The sequence below is a fragment of the Oncorhynchus mykiss genome, chromosome 13, assembly GCF_057628025.1.
Source record: "Oncorhynchus mykiss isolate SJ-2025 chromosome 13, ASM5762802v1, whole genome shotgun sequence".
Classification (NCBI taxonomy): Eukaryota; Metazoa; Chordata; class Actinopteri; order Salmoniformes; family Salmonidae; genus Oncorhynchus; species Oncorhynchus mykiss.
Window position 1 is genome coordinate 1,695,001 of NC_143034.1, and position 22,500 is coordinate 1,717,500.

General features: G+C 45.6%; 1 protein-coding gene across 1 annotated transcript in view; it reads left to right on the top strand.

Annotated features, from left to right (window-relative positions):
- syngr3b (synaptogyrin 3b) overlaps window positions 1-19,471 on the top strand; it is a 21,782-nt gene extending 2,311 nt beyond the window's left edge. The window contains exons 2-4 of the mRNA XM_036939801.2: window positions 11,574-11,808; window positions 11,922-12,067; window positions 18,279-19,471. Of these exons, the coding sequence (XP_036795696.1) occupies window positions 11,574-11,808; window positions 11,922-12,067; window positions 18,279-18,506 (609 nt within the window). The 3' untranslated portion in view covers window positions 18,507-19,471. The remainder of the gene's footprint in view (window positions 1-11,573; window positions 11,809-11,921; window positions 12,068-18,278) is intronic.
- Window positions 19,472-22,500: the final 3,029 nt, after the last annotated feature.

Here is a 22,500-nt window from a genome sequence, read left to right on the forward strand (position 1 = left end):
GACCTAGCTGGTTTATAATGACACAGAGGGGTAATGTTGTCTGGCCTAGCTGGTTTATAATGACACAGGGGGTAATGTTGTCTGACCTAGCTGGTTTATAATGAGACAGGGGGTAATGTTGTCTGACCTAGCTGGTTTATAATGACACAGGGGGTAATGTTGTCTGGCCTAGCTGGTTTATAATGACACAGGGGGTAATGTTGTCTGACCTAGCTGGTTTATAATGACACAGGAGGTAATGTTGTCTGACCTAGCTGGTTTATAGTTTATAATGACACAGGGGGTAATGTTGTCTGCCCTAGCTGGTTTATAATGACACAGGGGGTAATGTTGTCTGACCTAGCTGGTTTATAATGACACAGGAGGTAATGTTGTCTGACCTAGCTGGTTTATAGTTTATAATGACACAGGGGGTAATGTTGTCTGCCCTAGCTGGTTTATAATGACACAGGGGGTAATGTAGTCTGACCTAACTGGTTTATAAATGACACAGGGGATAATGTTGTCTGACCTAGCTGGTATATAATGACACAGGGGGTAATGTTGTCTGACCTAGCTGGTTTATAATGACACGGGGTAATGTTGTCTGACCTAGCTGGTTTATAATGACACAGGAGGTAATGTTGTCTGACCTAGCTGGTTTATAATGACACAGGGGGGTAATGTTGTCTGGCCTAGCTGGTTTATAATGACACAGGGGGTAATGTTGTCTGACCTAGCTGGTTTATAATGACACATGGGGTAATGTTGTCTGACCTAGCTGGTTTATAGTTTATAATGACACAGGGGGTAATGTTGTCTGACCTAGCTGGTTTATAATGACACATGGGGTAATGTTGTCTGACCTAGCTGGTTTATAATGACACAGGGGGTAATGTTGTCTGACCTAGCTGGTTTATAATGACACAGGGGGTAATGTTGTCTGACCTAGCTGGTTTATAATGACACATGGGGTAATGTTGTCTGACCTAGCTGGTTTATAGTTTATAATGACACAGGGGGTAATGTTGTCTGACCTAGCTGGTTTATAATGACACATGGGGTAATGTTGTCTGACCTAGCTGGTTTATAATGACACAGGGGGTAATGTTGTCTGACCTAGCTGGTTTATAATGACACAGGGGGTAATGTTGTCTGACCTAGCTGGTTTATAATGACACAGGGGGTAATGTTGTCTGACCTAGCTGGTTTATAATGACACAGGGGGTAATGTTGTCTGACCTAGCTGGTTTATAATGACACAGGGGGTAATGTTGTCTGACCTAGCTGGTTTATAATGACACAGGGGGGTAATGTTGTCTGGCCTAGCTGGTTTATAATGACACGGGGGGTAATGTTGTCTGACCTAGCTGGTTTATAATGACACAGGGGGGTAATGTTGTCTGGCCTAGCTGGTTTATAATGACACAGGGGGTAATGTTGTCTGACCTAGCTGGTTTATAATGACACAGGGGGTAATGTTGTCTGACCTAGCTGGTTTATAATGACACAGAGGGGTAATGTTGTCTGACCTAGCTGGTTTATAATGACACAGAGGGGTAATGTTGTCTGGCCTAGCTGGTTTATAATGACACAGGGGGTAATGTTGTCTGACCTAGCTGGTTTATAATGAGACAGGGGGTAATGTTGTCTGACCTAGCTGGTTTATAATGACACAGGGGGTAATGTTGTCTGGCCTAGCTGGTTTATAATGACACAGGGGGTAATGTTGTCTGACCTAGCTGGTTTATAATGACACAGGAGGTAATGTTGTCTGACCTAGCTGGTTTATAGTTTATAATGACACAGGGGGTAATGTTGTCTGCCCTAGCTGGTTTATAATGACACAGGGGGTAATGTTGTCTGACCTAGCTGGTTTATAATGACACAGGAGGTAATGTTGTCTGACCTAGCTGGTTTATAATGACACAGAGGGGTAATGTTGTCTGACCTAGCTGGTTTATAATGACACAGGGGGTAATGTTGTCTGACCTAGCTGGTTTATAATGACACAGGGGGGTAATGTTGTCTGGCCTAGCTGGTTTATAATGACACGGGGGGTAATGTTGTCTGACCTAGCTGGTTTATAATGACACAGGGGGGTAATGTTGTCTGGCCTAGCTGGTTTATAATGACACAGGGGGTAATGTTGTCTGACCTAGCTGGTTTATAATGACACAGGGGGTAATGTTGTCTGACCTAGCTGGTTTATAATGACACAGAGGGGTAATGTTGTCTGACCTAGCTGGTTTATAATGACACAGAGGGGTAATGTTGTCTGGCCTAGCTGGTTTATAATGACACAGGGGGTAATGTTGTCTGACCTAGTTGGTTTATAATGAGACAGGGGGTAATGTTGTCTGACCTAGCTGGTTTATAATGACACAGGGGGTAATGTTGTCTGGCCTAGCTGGTTTATAATGACACAGGGGGTAATGTTGTCTGACCTAGCTGGTTTATAATGACACAGGAGGTAATGTTGTCTGACCTAGCTGGTTTATAGTTTATAATGACACAGGGGGTAATGTTGTCTGCCCTAGCTTGTTTATAATGACACAGGGGGTAATGTTGTCTGACCTAGCTGGTTTATAATGACACAGGAGGTAATGTTGTCTGACCTAGCTGGTTTATAGTTTATAATGACACAGGGGGTAATGTTGTCTGCCCTAGCTGGTTTATAATGACACAGGGGGTAATGTAGTCTGACCTAACTGGTTTATAAATGACACAGGGGATAATGTTGTCTGACCTAGCTGGTTTATAATGACACAGGGGGTAATGTTGTCTGACCTAGCTGGTTTATAATGACACGGGGTAATGTTGTCTGACCTAGCTGGTTTATAATGACACAGGGGGTAATGTTGTCTGACCTAGCTGGTTTATAATGACACAGGGGGTAATGTTGTCTGACCTAGCTGGTTTATAATGACACAGAGGGGTAATGTAGTCTGACCTAGCTGGTTTCTAATGACACAGGGGGTAATGTTGTCTGACCTAGCTGGTTTATAATGACACAGGGGATAATGTTGTCTGACCTAGCTGGTTTATAATGACACAGAGGGGTAATGTAGTCTGACCTAGCTGGTTTATAATGACACAGGGGGTAATGTTGTCTGACCTAGCTGGTTTATAATGACACAGGGGGTAATGTTGCCTGACCTAGCTGGTTTATAATGACACAGGGGGTAATGTTGTAGGCCCTAGCTGGTTTATAATGACACAGGGGATAATGTTGTTTGACCTAGCTGGTTTATAATGACACAGGGGGTAATGTTGTTTGACCTAGCTGGTTTATAATGACACAGGGGGTAATGTTGTCTGACCTAGATGGTTTATAATGACACAGGGGGTAATGTTGTCTGGCCTAGCTGGTTTATATTGACACAGGGGGTAATGTTGTCTGACCTAGCTGGTTTATAATGACACAGGGGGTAATGTTGTCTGACCTAGCTGGTTTATAATGACACAGGGGGTAATGTTGTCTGACCTAGCTGGTTTATAATGACACAGGGGGTATTGTAGTCTGACCTAGCTGGTTTATAATGACACAGGGGATAATGTAGTCTGACCTAGCTGGTTTATAGTTTATAATGACACCGGGGGTAATGTTGTATGACCTAGCTGGTTTATAATGACACAGGGGGTAATGTTGTCTGACCTAGCTGGTTTATAATGACACAGGGGATAATTTTGTCTGAACTAGCTGGTTTATAGTTTATAATGACACAGGGGGTAATGTTGTCTGACCTAGCTGGTTTATAATGACACAGGGGGTAATTTTGTCTGAACTAGCTGGTTTATAGTTTATAATGACACAGGGGGTAATGTTGTCTGACCTAGATGGTTTATAATGACACAGGGGATAATGTTGTCTGACCTAGCTCGTTTATAGTTTATAATGACACAGGGGGTAATGTTGTCTGACCTAGCTGGTTTATAATTACACAGGGGGTAATGTTGTCTGACCTAGCTGGTTTATAATGACACAGGGGGTAATGTAGTCTGACCTAGCTGGTTTATAATGACACAGGGGGTAATGTTGTCTGCCCTAGCTGGTTTATAATGACACAGGGGGTAATGTTGTCTGACCTAGATGGTTTATAATGACACAGGGGGGTAATGTAGTCTGACCTAGCTGGTTTATAGTTTATAATGACACAGGGGGTAATGTTGTATGACCTAGCTGGTTTATAATGACACAGGGGGTAATGTTGTCTGACCTAGCTGGTTTATAATGACACAGGGGATAATTTTGTCTGAACTAGCTGGTTTATAGTTTATAATGACACAGGGGGTAATGTTGTCTGACCTAGCTGGTTTATAATGACACAGGGGGTAATTTTGTCTGAACTAGCTGGTTTATAGTTTATAATGACACAGGGGATAATGTTGTCTGACCTAGCTGGTTTATAGTTTATAATGACACATGGGGTAATGTTGTCTGACCTAGCTGGTTTATAATTACACAGGAGGTAATGTTGTCTGACCTAGCTGGTTTATAATGACACAGGGGGTAATGTAGTCTGACCTAGCTGGTTTATAATGACACAGGGGGTAATGTTGTCTGCCCTAGCTGGTTTATAATGACACAGGGGGTAATGTTGTCTGACCTAGATGGTTTATAATGACACAGGGGGTAATGTTGTCTGACCTAGCTGGTTTATAATGACACAGAGGGGTAATGTTGTCTGACCTAGCTGGTTTATAATGACACAGGGGGTAATGTTGTCTGACCTAGCTGATTTATAATGACACAGAGGGGTAATGTTGTCTGACCTAGATGGTTTATAATGACACAGGGGGTAATGTTGTCTGACCTAGCTGGTTTATAGTTTATAATGACACAGGGGGTAATGTTGTCTGACCTAGCTGGTTTATAATTACACAGGGGGTAATGTTGTCTGACCTAGCTGGTTTATAATGACACAGGGGGTAATGTAGTCTGACCTAGCTGGTTTATAATGACACAGGGGGTAATGTTGTCTGCCCTAGCTGGTTTATAATGACACAGGGGGTAATGTTGTCTGACCTAGCTGGTTTATAATGACACAGGGGATAATGTAGTCTGACCTAGCTGGTTTATAATGACACAGGGGGTAATGTTGTCTGACCTAGCTGGTTTATAATGACACAGGGGATAATTTTGTCTGACCTAGCTGGTTAATAGTTTATAATGACACAGGGGGTAATGTTTTCTGACCTAGCTGGTTTATAATGACACAGGGGGTAATGTTGTCTGACCTAGCTGGTTTATTATGACACATGGGATAATGTTGTCCTAGCTGGTTTATAGTTTATAATGACGCAGGGGGTAATGTTGTCTGCCCTAGCTGGTTTATAATGACACAGGGGGTAATGTTGTCTGACCTAGCTGGTTTATAATGACACAGGGGATAATGTAGTCTGACCTAGCTGGTTTATAATGACACAGGGGGTAATGTTGTCTGACCTAGCTGGTTTATAATGACACAGGGGATAATTTTGTCTGACCTAGCTGGTTAATAGTTTATAATGACACAGGGGGTAATGTTTTCTGACCTAGCTGGTTTATAATGACACAGGGGGTAATGTTGTCTGACCTAGCTGGTTTATAATGACACATGGGATAATGTTGTCCTAGCTGGTTTATAGTTTATAATGACACAGGGGGTAATGTTGTCTGACCTAGCTGGTTTATAATGACACAGAGGGGTAATGTTGTCTGGCCTAGCTGGTTTATAATGACACAGGGGGTAATGTTGTCTGACCTAGCTGGTTTATAATGAGACAGGGGGTAATGTTGTCTGACCTAGCTGGTTTATAATGACACAGGGGGTAATGTTGTCTGGCCTAGCTGGTTTATAATGACACAGGGGGTAATGTTGTCTGACCTAGCTGGTTTATAATGACACAGGAGGTAATGTTGTCTGACCTAGCTGGTTTATAGTTTATAATGACACAGGGGGTAATGTTGTCTGCCCTAGCTGGTTTATAATGACACAGGGGGTAATGTTGTCTGACCTAGCTGGTTTATAATGACACAGGAGGTAATGTTGTCTGACCTAGCTGGTTTATAATGACACAGAGGGGTAATGTTGTCTGACCTAGCTGGTTTATAATGACACAGGGGGTAATGTTGTCTGACCTAGCTGGTTTATAATGACACAGGGGGGTAATGTTGTCTGGCCTAGCTGGTTTATAATGACACGGGGGGTAATGTTGTCTGACCTAGCTGGTTTATAATGACACAGGGGGGTAATGTTGTCTGACCTAGCTGGTTTATAATGACACAGGGGGTAATGTTGTCTGACCTAGCTGGTTTATAATGACACAGGGGGTAATGTTGTCTGACCTAGCTGGTTTATAATGACACAGAGGGGTAATGTTGTCTGACCTAGCTGGTTTATAATGACACAGAGGGGTAATGTTGTCTGGCCTAGCTGGTTTATAATGACACAGGGGGTAATGTTGTCTGACCTAGTTGGTTTATAATGAGACAGGGGGTAATGTTGTCTGACCTAGCTGGTTTATAATGACACAGGGGGTAATGTTGTCTGGCCTAGCTGGTTTATAATGACACAGGGGGTAATGTTGTCTGACCTAGCTGGTTTATAATGACACAGGAGGTAATGTTGTCTGACCTAGCTGGTTTATAGTTTATAATGACACAGGGGGTAATGTTGTCTGCCCTAGCTTGTTTATAATGACACAGGGGGTAATGTTGTCTGACCTAGCTGGTTTATAATGACACAGGAGGTAATGTTGTCTGACCTAGCTGGTTTATAGTTTATAATGACACAGGGGGTAATGTTGTCTGCCCTAGCTGGTTTATAATGACACAGGGGGTAATGTAGTCTGACCTAACTGGTTTATAAATGACACAGGGGATAATGTTGTCTGACCTAGCTGGTTTATAATGACACAGGGGGTAATGTTGTCTGACCTAGCTGGTTTATAATGACACGGGGTAATGTTGTCTGACCTAGCTGGTTTATAATGACACAGGGGGTAATGTTGTCTGACCTAGCTGGTTTATAATGACACAGGGGGTAATGTTGTCTGACCTAGCTGGTTTATAATGACACAGAGGGGTAATGTAGTCTGACCTAGCTGGTTTCTAATGACACAGGGGGTAATGTTGTCTGACCTAGCTGGTTTATAATGACACAGGGGATAATGTTGTCTGACCTAGCTGGTTTATAATGACACAGAGGGGTAATGTAGTCTGACCTAGCTGGTTTATAATGACACAGGGGGTAATGTTGTCTGACCTAGCTGGTTTATAATGACACAGGGGGTAATGTTGCCTGACCTAGCTGGTTTATAATGACACAGGGGGTAATGTTGTAGGCCCTAGCTGGTTTATAATGACACAGGGGATAATGTTGTTTGACCTAGCTGGTTTATAATGACACAGGGGGTAATGTTGTTTGACCTAGCTGGTTTATAATGACACAGGGGGTAATGTTGTCTGACCTAGATGGTTTATAATGACACAGGGGGTAATGTTGTCTGGCCTAGCTGGTTTATATTGACACAGGGGGTAATGTTGTCTGACCTAGCTGGTTTATAATGACACAGGGGGTAATGTTGTCTGACCTAGCTGGTTTATAATGACACAGGGGGTAATGTTGTCTGACCTAGCTGGTTTATAATGACACAGGGGGTATTGTAGTCTGACCTAGATGGTTTATAATGACACAGGGGGTAATGTTGTCTGGCCTAGCTGGTTTATATTGACACAGGGGGTAATGTTGTCTGACCTAGCTGGTTTATAATGACACAGGGGGTAATGTTGTCTGACCTAGCTGGTTTATAATGACACAGGGGGTAATGTTGTCTGACCTAGCTGGTTTATAATGACACAGGGGGTATTGTAGTCTGACCTAGCTGGTTTATAATGACACAGGGGATAATGTAGTCTGACCTAGCTGGTTTATAGTTTATAATGACACCGGGGGTAATGTTGTATGACCTAGCTGGTTTATAATGACACAGGGGGTAATGTTGTCTGACCTAGCTGGTTTATAATGACACAGGGGATAATTTTGTCTGAACTAGCTGGTTTATAGTTTATAATGACACAGGGGGTAATGTTGTCTGACCTAGCTGGTTTATAATGACACAGGGGGTAATTTTGTCTGAACTAGCTGGTTTATAGTTTATAATGACACAGGGGGTAATGTTGTCTGACCTAGATGGTTTATAATGACACAGGGGATAATGTTGTCTGACCTAGCTCGTTTATAGTTTATAATGACACAGGGGGTAATGTTGTCTGACCTAGCTGGTTTATAATTACACAGGGGGTAATGTTGTCTGACCTAGCTGGTTTATAATGACACAGGGGGTAATGTAGTCTGACCTAGCTGGTTTATAATGACACAGGGGGTAATGTTGTCTGCCCTAGCTGGTTTATAATGACACAGGGGGTAATGTTGTCTGACCTAGATGGTTTATAATGACACAGGGGGGTAATGTAGTCTGACCTAGCTGGTTTATAGTTTATAATGACACAGGGGGTAATGTTGTATGACCTAGCTGGTTTATAATGACACAGGGGGTAATGTTGTCTGACCTAGCTGGTTTATAATGACACAGGGGATAATTTTGTCTGAACTAGCTGGTTTATAGTTTATAATGACACAGGGGGTAATGTTGTCTGACCTAGCTGGTTTATAATGACACAGGGGGTAATTTTGTCTGAACTAGCTGGTTTATAGTTTATAATGACACAGGGGATAATGTTGTCTGACCTAGCTGGTTTATAGTTTATAATGACACATGGGGTAATGTTGTCTGACCTAGCTGGTTTATAATTACACAGGAGGTAATGTTGTCTGACCTAGCTGGTTTATAATGACACAGGGGGTAATGTAGTCTGACCTAGCTGGTTTATAATGACACAGGGGGTAATGTTGTCTGCCCTAGCTGGTTTATAATGACACAGGGGGTAATGTTGTCTGACCTAGATGGTTTATAATGACACAGGGGGTAATGTTGTCTGACCTAGCTGGTTTATAATGACACAGAGGGGTAATGTTGTCTGACCTAGCTGGTTTATAATGACACAGGGGGTAATGTTGTCTGACCTAGCTGATTTATAATGACACAGAGGGGTAATGTTGTCTGACCTAGATGGTTTATAATGACACAGGGGGTAATGTTGTCTGACCTAGCTGGTTTATAGTTTATAATGACACAGGGGGTAATGTTGTCTGACCTAGCTGGTTTATAATTACACAGGGGGTAATGTTGTCTGACCTAGCTGGTTTATAATGACACAGGGGGTAATGTAGTCTGACCTAGCTGGTTTATAATGACACAGGGGGTAATGTTGTCTGCCCTAGCTGGTTTATAATGACACAGGGGGTAATGTTGTCTGACCTAGCTGGTTTATAATGACACAGGGGATAATGTAGTCTGACCTAGCTGGTTTATAATGACACAGGGGGTAATGTTGTCTGACCTAGCTGGTTTATAATGACACAGGGGATAATTTTGTCTGACCTAGCTGGTTAATAGTTTATAATGACACAGGGGGTAATGTTTTCTGACCTAGCTGGTTTATAATGACACAGGGGGTAATGTTGTCTGACCTAGCTGGTTTATTATGACACATGGGATAATGTTGTCCTAGCTGGTTTATAGTTTATAATGACGCAGGGGGTAATGTTGTCTGCCCTAGCTGGTTTATAATGACACAGGGGGTAATGTTGTCTGACCTAGCTGGTTTATAATGACACAGGGGATAATGTAGTCTGACCTAGCTGGTTTATAATGACACAGGGGGTAATGTTGTCTGACCTAGCTGGTTTATAATGACACAGGGGATAATTTTGTCTGACCTAGCTGGTTAATAGTTTATAATTTCACAGGGGGTAATGTTTTCTGACCTAGCTGGTTTATAATGACACAGGGGGTAATGTTGTCTGACCTAGCTGGTTTATAATGACACATGGGATAATGTTGTCCTAGCTGGTTTATAGTTTATAATGACACAGGGGGTAATGTTGTCTGACCTAGATGGTTTATAATGACACAGGGGGTAATGTTGTCTGACCTAGCTGGTTTATAATGACACAGGGGGTAATGTTGTTTGACCTAGCTGGTTTATAATGACACAGGGGGTAATGTTGTCTGACCTAGCTGGTTTATAATGACACAGGGGGTAATGTTGTCCTAGCTGGTTTATAGTTTATAATGACACAGGGGGTAATGTTGTCTGACCTAGCTGGTTTATAGTTTATAATGACACAGGGGGTAATGTTGTCTGACCTAGCTGGTTTATAGTTTATAATGACACAGGGGGTAATGTTGTCTGACCTAGCTGGTTTATAATTACACAGGGGGTAATGTTGTCTGACCTAGCTGGTTCATAATGACACAGGGGGTAATGTTGTCTGACCTAGCTGGTTTATAGTTCATAATGACACAGGGGGTAATGTTGTCTGACCTAGCTGGTTTATAATGACACAGGGGATAATGCTGTCTGACATAGCTGGTTTATAATACAGTAGACTATATCCTGTAGTTTAATACTGTTGGCTAGCTTAACGATTCCAATAGGAAATACATATCACTTTGCAGCATAATGTGGTTTACAGTTTAGGGTTGAAAATCATTCTGGTAAATTTCACAGGTTTTCTAGAAATTCTGGTTGGAAGATCACTGGAAAATGTTTTGGGAACGGTCGTGGAATTTTGCAACCCAACTTGCAGGCCCTGAAACCATGAGTTTCAGGCCGCTGTATAAGGCCCGACTTGGCCTGTAAACTACGAGTTTCAGACCGCTGTATAAGGCCCGACTTGGCCTGTAAAACCATGAGTTTCAGGCCGCTGTATAAAATCAACGAATTCAACAACCGTTTCTCTGTTACTAAAATAATACAGTCATGGGATGTAACTGTTGGATGGAAAAGGCAATTCACACTGGGAAATTATTGGAGGCTTAGTGGGGGCGTTGAACTGAAGTAAACGTCATGGGATGTAACTGTTGAAAAGGCACACTGGGAAATTATTGGAGGCTTAGTGGGGGCGTTGAACTGAAGTAAACGTCATGGGATGTAACTGTTGAAAAGGCACACTGGGAAATTATTGGATTGTTGTCTCTCCTCCAGGTATTCTCTATGGTAGTGTTCAGCTGTATAGGTATTAATTAAAGGTGATGTCTCCCCTACAGGTATTCTGTTTGGTAGTGTTCAGCTGTATAGTAATTAATTAAAGGTGATGTCTCTCCTCCAGGTATTCTCTATGGTAGTGTTCAGCTGTATAGTAATTAATTAAAGGTGATGTCTCTCCTCCAGGTATTCTGTTTGGTAGTGTTCAGCTGTATAGTAATTAATTAAAGGTGATGTCTCTCCTACAGGTATTCTCTATGGTAGTGTTCAGCTGTATAGTAATTAATTAAAGGTGATGTCTCTCCTCCAGGTATTCTCTATGGTAGTGTTCAGCTGTATAGTAATTAATTAAAGGTGATGTCTCTCCTACAGGTATTCTCTATGGTAGTGTTCAGCTGTATAGTAATTAATTAAAGGTGATGTCTCTCCTCCAGGTATTCTCTATGGTAGTGTTCAGCTGTATAGTAATTAATTAAAGGTGATGTCTCTCCTACAGGTATTCTCTATGGTAGTGTTCAGCTGTATAGTGAATGAAGGCTACATGAACATCGGCAGCGAGCGGTTGCTATGCGTCTTCAATAAGAACGCCGATGCCTGTAACTACGGCGTTACCGTGGGCGTGGTCTGTTTCCTAGGCAGCGTCTGCTTCCTGGTTCTAGACATCTACTTCCCCACCATCCACAGTGTCCGACTCAGGAGGAGAGCAACTCTCATCGACATGGTCTTCTCTGGTACACACACACACATTATATACATACACACACACAGACACATCCACACGTCATGTTATCTCTAGGAGGTATGTTTTCTGAACCATCTGTCCTGTTGGTCCCGCCCCCCTCAGCCCTGGCCAGCTTCCTGTGGTTCGTGGGTTTCTGTTTCCTGGCCAATCAGTGGCAGCAGACGACAGAAGAAGAGCTCCCATTGGCTCAGGGCTCCGACGCCGCCAGGGCTGCTGTTGCCTTCTGCTTCTTCTCCATCCTCACCTGGGTAAGAGACACCTGGGGGGTCTGGGCGTGTGTGTGTGTAATGTGTGTGTGTGTAATGTGTGTGTGTGTGTGTAATGTGTGTGTGTAATGTGTGTGTGTAATGTGTGTGTGTGTAATGTGTGTGTAATGTGTGTGTGTGTGTAATGTGTGTGTGTAATGTGTGTGTGTGTGTGTGTGTGTGTGTAATGTGTGTGTGTAATGTGTGTGTGTGTGTAGTGTGTGTAGTGTGTGTAGTGTGTGTGTGTGTGTGTGTAATGTGTGTGTGTGTGTAGTGTGTGTAGTGTGTGTAGTGTGTGTGTGTGTGTGTGTAATGTGTGTGTGTGAACAGCCCCTGTCACTAGTTTGACACATTATTTAGTTATGAACAAATTCTTATTTACAATGACGGCCTACCCTGGGCCAAACCCAGACGACCCTGGGTTCCCAAACCCGTCCTACCCTGGGCCAAACCCGGACGAAGCTGGGCCAAACCCAGACGACGCTGGGTTCCCAAACCCGGACGACCCTGGGCCAAACCCAGACGACCCTGGGCCAAACCATGACGACCCTGGGCCAAACCCGGACGACACTGGGTTCCCAAACCCGGACGACGCTGGGTTCCGAAACCCGGACGACGCCTCCCTATGGAACTCCCAATCACGGCCCGATGTGATACAGCCTGGAATCGAACCAGGGACTGTAGTGACGCCTGATAAAGCAGGGAGAGGACATGCGTTTCTGGTGCAGCACATGTGGCCTACAAAGTTACTAGTACAGACTAGTACAGGCTAGTACAGGCTAGTACAGGCTAGTACAGGCTAGTACAGGCTAGTACAGGCTAGTACAGGCTAGTACAGGTTAGTACAGACTAGTACAGGCTAGTACAGGTTAGTACAGGCTAGTACAGGTTAGTACAGGCTAGTACAGGCTAGTACAGGCTAGTACAGGCTAGTACAGGTTAGTACAGTTTTAATATGATTTGTCAGTACATTATGTAAATGTTTTGCTGATACAGTGGTTCAGTTTAGGTTAGTATAGGCTAATACAGGCTAGTATAGGCTAGTGCAGGCTAGTACAGGCTAGTACAGGTTAGTACAGGCTAGTGTAGGCTAGTGTAGGCTAGTACAGGCTAGTATAGGCTAGTACAGGTTAGTATAGGCTAGTATAGGCTAGTACAGGCTAGTAGAGGCTAGTACAGGTTAGTACAGGCTAGTATAGGCTAGTATAGGCTAGTACAGGCTGGTACAGGCTAGTACAGTGTAGTATAGGCTAGTATAGGTTAGTACAGGCTAGTATAGGCTAGTACAGGCTAGTAGAGGCTAGTACAGGCTAGTACAGGTTAGTACAGGCTAGTATAGGCTAGTATAGGCTAGTACAGGCTAGTAGAGGCTAGTACAGGGTAGTACAGGGTAGTACAGGCTAGTATAGGCTAGTACAGGCTAGTACAGGGTAGTATAGGCTAGTATAGGCTAGTACAGGTTAGTACAGGCTAGTATAGGCTAGTATAGGCTAGTATAGGCTAGTACAGGCTAGTAGAGGTTAGTACAGGCTAGTACAGGCTAGTATAGGCTAGTATAGGCTAGTATAGCCTAGTATAGGCTAGCATAGGCTAGTATAGGCTTGTATAGGCTAGTACAGGCTAGTATAGGCTTGTATAGGCTTGTATAGGCTTGTATAGGCTAGTATAGGCTTGTATAGGCTTGTATAGGCTTGTATAGGCTTGTATAGGCTTGTATAGGCTTGTATAGGCTGGTATAGGCTGGTACAGGCTATTATATTTCTGTAGTGTATTTCTGTTTTGTTTTAGTGATTCACCATTTGTTTTCAAACTTGTCATTGTTGTTAATTTTCTTAGGTTGTCTGCTTGATATGTGTAGATTTGAAAGGGAAGTTGAGAGGTCAAACATCCTGTTTAGTCTTTCTACTGGCAGGTTTACACCTTCGCTATTGCAGTGAAATGTTTTGTCCAGGAAGTTGTCCAAAAGGGATTGAATTTGTTATAGGACAATTGTTTTTTGGTTTCTACCCTCCTTCCATCTATAGCATCTCTTAATAGCATTCTGTTGGGCTTCGATGCCTCATGGTTGAGTATTTCTCCGTTCAAGTAGACTGTGATTTTGTTGTGGTCTGATAGGGGTGTCAGTGGGCTGGCTGAGGTCTGATAGGGGTGTCAGTGGGCTGACTGTGGTCTGATAGGGGAGTCAGTGGGCTGACTGTGGTCTGATAGGGGAGTCAATGGGCTGACTGTGGTCTGATAGGCGTGTCCGTGGGGTGGGGTGTAAGTGGGCTGACTGTGGTCTGATAGGGGTGTCAGTGGGCTGACTGTGGTCTGATAGGGGAGTCAGTGGGCTGACTGTGGTCTGATAGGGGTGTCAGTGGGCTGACTGTGATCTGATAGTGGTGTCAGTGGGCTGACTGTGGTCTGATAGGGGTGTCAGTTGGCTGACTGTGGTCTGATAGGGGTGTCAGTTGGCTGACTGTGGTCTGATAGGGGTGTCAGTGGGCTGACTGTGATCTGATAGGGGTGGGCTGACTGTGGTCTGAAAGGGGTGTCAGTGGGCTGACTGTGGTCTGATAGGGGTGTCAGTGGGCTGACTGTGGTCTGATAGGGGTATCAGTTGGCTGACTGTGGTCTGATAGGGGTGTCAGTGGGCTGACTGTGGTCTGATAGCGGTGTCAGTGGGCTGACTGTGGTCTGATAGAGGTGTCAGTGGGCTGACTGTGGTCTGATAGGGGAGTCAGTGGGCTGACTGTGATCTGATAGGGGTGGGCTGACTGTGGTCTGACTGTGGTCTGATAGGGGTGTCAGTGGGCTGACTGTGGTCTGATAGGGGTATCAGTTGGCTGACTGTGGTCTGATAGGGGTGTCAGTGGGCTGACAGTGGTCTGATAGGGGTGTCAGTGGGCTGACTGTGGTCTGATAGGGGTGTCAGATGGCTGACTGTGGTCTGATAGGGGTGTCAGTGGGCTGACTGTGGTCTGATAGGGGTGTCAGTGGGCTGACTGTGGTCTGATAGAGGTGTCAGTGGGCTGACTGTGGTCTGATAGGGGAGTCAGTGGGCTGACTGTGATCTGATAGGGGTGGGCTGACTGTGGTCTGACTGTGGTCTGATAGGGGTGTCAGTGGGCTGACTGTGGTCTGATAGGGGTATCAGTTGGCTGACTGTGGTCTGATAGGGGTGTCAGTGGGCTGACAGTGGTCTGATAGGGGTGTCAGTGGGCTGACTGTGGTCTGATAGGGGTGTCAGTGGGCTGACTGTGGTCTGATTGGGGTGTCAGTGGGCTGACTGTGGTCTGATAGGGGAGTCAGTGGGCTGACTGTGATCTGATAGGGGTGGGCTGACTGTGGTCTGATAGGCGTGTCCGTGGGGTGGGGTGTAAGTGGGCTGACTGTGGTCTGATAGGGGTGTCAGTGGGCTGACTGTGGTCTGATAGGGGAGTCAGTGGGCTGACTGTGGTCTGATAGGGGTGTCAGTGGGCTGACTGTGATCTGATAGTGGTGTCAGTGGGCTGACTGTGGTCTGATAGGGGTGTCAGTTGGCTGACTGTGGTCTGATAGGGGTGTCAGTTGGCTGACTGTGGTCTGATAGGGGTGTCAGTGGGCTGACTGTGATCTGATAGGGGTGGGCTGACTGTGGTCTGAAAGGGGTGTCAGTGGGCTGACTGTGGTCTGATAGGGGTGTCAGTGGGCTGACTGTGGTCTGATAGGGGTATCAGTTGGCTGACTGTGGTCTGATAGGGGTGTCAGTGGGCTGACTGTGGTCTGATAGCGGTGTCAGTGGGCTGACTGTGGTCTGATAGAGGTGTCAGTGGGCTGACTGTGGTCTGATAGGGGAGTCAGTGGGCTGACTGTGATCTGATAGGGGTGGGCTGACTGTGGTCTGACTGTGGTCTGATAGGGGTGTCAGTGGGCTGACTGTGGTCTGATAGGGGTATCAGTTGGCTGACTGTGGTCTGATAGGGGTGTCAGTGGGCTGACAGTGGTCTGATAGGGGTGTCAGTGGGCTGACTGTGGTCTGATAGGGGTGTCAGATGGCTGACTGTGGTCTGATAGGGGTGTCAGTGGGCTGACTGTGGTCTGATAGGGGTGTCAGTGGGCTGACTGTGGTCTGATAGAGGTGTCAGTGGGCTGACTGTGGTCTGATAGGGGAGTCAGTGGGCTGACTGTGATCTGATAGGGGTGGGCTGACTGTGGTCTGACTGTGGTCTGATAGGGGTGTCAGTGGGCTGACTGTGGTCTGATAGGGGTATCAGTTGGCTGACTGTGGTCTGATAGGGGTGTCAGTGGGCTGACAGTGGTCTGATAGGGGTGTCAGTGGGCTGACTGTGGTCTGATAGGGGTGTCAGTGGGCTGACTGTGGTCTGATTGGGGTGTCAGTGGGCTGACTGTGGTCTGATAGGGGAGTCAGTGGGCTGACTGTGATCTGATAGGGGTGGGCTGACTGTGGTCTGATAGGGGTGTCAGTGGGCTGACTGTGGTCTGATAGGGGTGTCAGTGGGCTGACTTGGGTCTGATAGGGGTGTCAGTGGGCTGACTGGTCTGATAGGGGAGTCAGTGGGCTGACTGTGGTCTGATAGGGGTGGGCTGACTGTGGTCTGATAGGTGTGTCAGTGGGCTGACTGTGATCTGATGGGGTGTCAATGGCTGACTGTGATCTGATCGGGTTGTCAGTGTGCTGACTGTGATCTGATAGGGGTGTCAGTGGGCTGACTGTGGGTGATAGGGGTGTCAGTGGGCTGACTGTGATCTGATGGGGTGTCAGTGGCTGACTGTGATCTGATCGGGTTGTCAGTGGGCTGACTGTGATCTGAAAGGGGTGTCAGTGGGTTGACTGTGGGCTGATAGGGGTGGGCTGACTTATCTGATAGGGGTGTCAGTGGGCTGACTGTGGTCTGATAGGGGTGTCAGTGGGCTGACTGTGGTCTTATAGGGGTGTCAGTGGGCTGACTGTGGTCTTATAGGGGTGTCAGTGGGCTGACTGTGGTCTGATAGGGGTGTCAGTGGGCTAACTGTGGACTTATATGCGTGTCAGTGGGCTGACTGTGATCTGATAGGGGTGTCAGTGGGCTGACTGTGATCTGATATGCGTGTCAGTGGGCTGACTGTGGTCTGATAGGGGTGGGCTGACTGTGGTCTGATAGGGGTGTCAGTGGGCTGACTGTGGTCTGATAGGGGTGTCAGTTGGCTGACTGTGGTCTGATAGGGGTGTCAGTGGGCTGACTGTGGTCTGATAAGGGTGTCAGTGGGCTGACTGTGGTCTGATAGGGGAGTCAGTGGGCTTGTTGTGGTCTGATAGGCATGTCAGTGGGGTGGGGTGTAAGTGGGCTGACTGTGGTCTGATAGGGGTGTCAGTGGGCTGACTGTGGTCTGATAGGGGTGTCAGTGGGCTGACTGTGATCTGATAGGGGTGTCAGTGGGCTGACTGTGGTCTAATAGGGGTGTCAGTGGGCTGACTGTGGTCTGATAGGGGTGGGCTGACTGTGGTCTGATAGGCGTGTCAGTGGGGTGGGGTGTCAGTGGGCTGACTGTGATCTGATAGGGGTGTCAGTGGGCTGACTGTGGTCTGATAGGGGTGGGATGACTGTGGTCTGATAGGGGTGTCAGTGGGCTGACTGTGGTCTGATAGGGGTGTCAGTGGGCTGACTGTGGTCTGATAGGGGTGTCAGTGGGCTGACTGTTGTCTGATAGGGGTGTCAGTGGGCTGACTGTGGTCTGATAAGGGTGGGCTGACTGTGGTCTGATAGGATAGGGGTGTCAGTGTGCTGACTGTGAACGCTCTGAGAGACTCTGGGTTGAGGTCAGTGATAAAGTAGTCTACAGTACTACTGCCAAGGGATGAGCTGTAGGTGTACCTACCGTAGGAGGCCCCTCGAAACCTACCGTTGACCATGTACAGACCCAGAGTTGCAGCAGTAGTGACCCGTGTTTTGTTGTTGTTTGTTAATTATGTTTTCCTAGTTGTGTCTAGAGTGACAAATCTGAGGAGGGAATGCTGTCCCTTACCTAAGAGAAACTCCTGTTTATAGCTAGGAAGCCCTAACACCTAACCTCTGACCTCTAGCACCTAACATCTAACCTCTGACCTCTAACACCTAACCTCTGACTCCAGGCTGCTGTTTTTAGCTAGGAAGCTGGTTGACTTCAGCTCTTACTTCTAAGTTACTATAGTTACCTTGACTTCTGCTTTAATAATGAACACCTCTGACCTCTAACCTCTGACCTCTGACTCCAGGCTGGCCTGACGGCGCTTGCTCTCCAGACATTCATCAACCTGTTCCAAAACTTCAGCCTCTTCACCGATCAGCTTGACGACAGCGCCGGTTACCACGACAATGCCCGCAGCACGCCCGTCGCCAACGGAGTCACCATAGTAACCACCAACCCCTACCAGCAGGCCCCTCCCTTCAGCGAAACTCTGAGTCTGGACCCTTCTGCCCTCACACCTGCTCCTGTCTTCTAGAGGAGAGAGACAGAGAGTGTAGAGAGGAGAGAAAGATGGAGAGAGAGGGAGAGATGGACAGAGAGGGAGAGATGGAGAGAGTAGAGAGGAGAGAAAGATGGAGAGAGGAGAGATGGAGAGAGAGGGAGAGAAGAGAGAGATGGAGATAGAGGGGGAGAGAGGAGAGAGAAATGGAGAGAAGAGATAGAGGGAGAGATATAGAGAGAGGCAGAGAGAGCGAGAGAAGAGATAGATGAGCGAGATGCGGAGGAATGGACAGAGAGAAGAGAGGGAGGATATGAGAAATGAAGAGAGAGAGAATAGGAGAGAGTTTCTAGGCGTGAGACCGTTGTGACATGACAGAGGTTGTAGCTTCAAGATGCTGTGGGTTAGCCTGATTGGCCGACTGAGGGTCAGGTGATGCTGGCTCTCTGTCACCATGGCAACTGCTGGCTCAGTCTAGGATTCACACAGAGCAGGAACTAGAGCACACACACAGAGGCCATTTTACCCAGAGAGGTATATAACATTGTTGTAAATATAGCAGTCTACATCACCTTATGAAGGTCCTTTGGAACTCAGTATTAAAGCTGTAGGAAACAGAGAGATTAGAGAGAGAGAGAGACAGAGAGAGAGAGAGAGGGAGAGAGAGACAGAAACAGAGAGAGACACAGAGAGACAGAGAAACAGAGATAATAGAGAGAGAGGGAGAGAGAGAGAGAGAGAGAGGGAGACAGAGAAACAGAGATGATAGAGAGAGAGACGGAGAGAGAGAGAGAGAGAGAGAGAGACAGAAACAGAGAGAGAGACACAGAGAGACAGAGAAACAGAGATAATAGAGAGAGAGACAGAGAGAATAGAGAGACCTCCATTAGAGTGGCTGTAAATCCTGTTATAATGTGAAATAATTCATGTCATTTAATATTTTATTGTAAAATGCTGAAGCTGGAATATGAAATATAAAACAACACGTCAACAAGAACCAACCGCTGCGTCTCATTGGTGTATTTATTTTATTCATGTGATTTGATTGGTTGATTGAAATATATCTGCTTGAATCCTAAGCAACCTGCCTACACATAGTTTGAAGTAGAAACACCAACATAGATACTGTAGTGGGTCAAAGCTGTGAGCTGGAAAACCTTGGTGGAGCATGGGTGCAATACCAACGTCTGTTCTCCCTTAAAACATGGGTGTTCTCCCTTAAAACATGGGTGTTCTCCCTTAAAACATGGGTGTTCTCCCTTAAAACATGGGTGTTCTCCCTTAAAACATGGGTGTTCTCCCTTAACATGGGTGCAATACCAACGTCTGTTCTCCCTTAAAACATGGGTGTTCTCCCTTAAAACATGGGTGTTCTCCCTTAAAACATGGGTGTTCTCCCTTAAAACATGGGTGTTCTCCCTTAAAACATGGGTGTTCTGCCTTAAAACATGGGTGTTCTCCCTTAAAACATGGGTATAATAATGTGTGGACCTCAGACCTCCATTTGCTCGTTGTTCCATAGTTTTCTCGTCTTCTGAAACAAGTCCCAGCTACACATCAGCTCTTATTCATCAATGTATCAGATTGTAGAACATCAGCTCTTATTCATCAATGTATCAGATTATAGAACATCAGCTCTTATTCATCAATGTATCAGATTATAGAACATCAGCTCTTATTCATCAATGTATCAGATTGTAGAACATCAGCTCTTATTCATCAATGTATCAGATTGTAGAACATCAGCTCATATTCATCAATGTATCAGATTGTAGAACATCAGCTCTTATTCATCAATGTATCAGATTGTAGAACATCAGCTCTTATTCATCAATGTATCAGATTGTAGAACATCAGCTCTTATTCATCAATGTATCAGATTGTAGAACATCAGCTCTTATTCATCAATGTATCAGATTGTAGAACATCAGCTCTTATTCATCAATGTATCAGATTGTAGAACATTAGCTTTCATATAAAACACTATCATCATCTTAAAAATGGTTAAATATATTTTTAATTAACTAGGGCAAGTCCGTTAAGAACAAATTATTATTTACAGTGACGACCTACCGGGGGAACAGTGGGTTAACTGCTTTGTTCAGGGGGTGTTTCGCCTCTCTCAGGGCGATATGGCAACCACTTCGGCCAACGCTCTAACCACTAGGCTACCCTGCCAACCCCAACGTATAATATAGTATCACTACTTCGGCTAGTCCAACGCTCTAACCACTAGGCTACCCTGCCAACCCCAACGTATAATATAGTATCAGCTTTCATATAAAACACTATCATCAATATCAACGTATAATATAGTATCAGCTTTCATATAAAACACTATCATCAATATCAACATATAATATAGTTTTATAGTCTTCGTTCCGGAAGCTTCTTATATAAACATGTCTAAATATGGTCGTCGTACGGGTCACATGTTAGTCGTTGTTCCGGAAGCTTTTTATAGTACCAGCGCTGATAGATAAATGTCTAAATATGGTCGTCGTACGGGTCACATGTTAGTCGTTGTTCTGGAAGCTTCTTATAGTACCAGCGCTGATATATAAATGTCTAAATATGGTCGTCGTACGGTTGGTCACATGTTATTCGTTGTTCCGGAAGCTTCTTATAGTACCAGCGCTGATATATAAATGTCTAAATATGGTCGTCGTACGGTTGGTCACGTGTTAGTCGTTGTTCCGGAAGCTTCTTATAGTACCAGCGCTGATATATAAATGTCTAAATATGGTCGTCGTACAGTTGGTCACATGTTAGTCGTTGTTCCGGAAGCTTCTTATAGTACCAGCGCTGATATATAAATGTCTAAATATGGTCGTCGTACGGTTGGTCACGTGTTAGTCGTTGTTCCGGAAGCTTCTTATAGTACCAGCGCTGATATATAAATGTCTAAATATGGTCGTCGTACAGTTGGTCACATGTTAGTCGTTGTTCCGGAAGCTTCTTATAGTACCAGCGCTGATATATAAATGTCTAAATATGGTCGGTCACATGTTAGTCGTTGTTCCGGAAGCTTTCGTATTTATTTACCTTTCCCGTAGCGGCTACAGGTAACTGCCAGAATAACGGAAACACTTGAAGTTGACGAGGGATACGCAGTATATTGAAAGCAGGTGCTTCCACACAGGTGTGGTTCCTGAGTCCATTATTAAGCTATCAACAGCCCCATATCTCCTGAGGATTATGTATCGGCATGCTGGGCGGGCCATTATCTGCGTTACCATGGCTACGCCCCCCATCCACCAGATCTCAATCCTCCCCCCAACAGAACACTTATGGGAGATTCTGGAGTGGCGCCCGAGACAGCGTTTTCCACCACCACCATCAACAAAACACCAAATGATGGACTTCATCGTGGAAGAATGGCGTCGCAGCCCTCCGATAGAGATCCAGACACTTGTAGAATCTATACCAAGGAGCACCGAAGCTGTTCTGACCGGCCTGTAACGGCCCAACCAAGGAGCACCGAAGCTGTTCTGACCGGCCTGTAACGGCCCAACCAAGGAGCATAGAAGCTGTTCTGAGGGGCCTGTAAAGGCCCAACCAAGGAGCACCGAAGCTGTTCTGACCGGCCTGTAACGGCCCAACCAAGGAGCATCGAAGCTGTTCTGAGGGGCCTGTAACGGACCAACCAAGGAGCTTCGAAGCTGTTCTGACCGGCCTGTAACGGCCCAACCAAGGAGCACCGAAGCTGTTCTGAGGGGCCTGTAAACGGACCAACCAGGGGGCATTGAAGCTGTTCTGAGGGGCCTGTAACGGACCAACCAAGGAGCATCGATGCTGTTCTGGCTCCTGGTCGTCCAACGTCTTGTTAAAAACACTTGATGTTGGTGTTTCCTTTATTCAGTCACCTGCATCTTCAATACTCTGATATATAATCACATAATCACATTTAAAACACAACGCTTTAATCCACATGTTACATACAGGTGGTCCCGTCTGGGTGCATCCCATAGGACACCCTATTCCCTACATAGCGCACTACTTTAGACCACGAGGTAGGGAATAGGGGGCC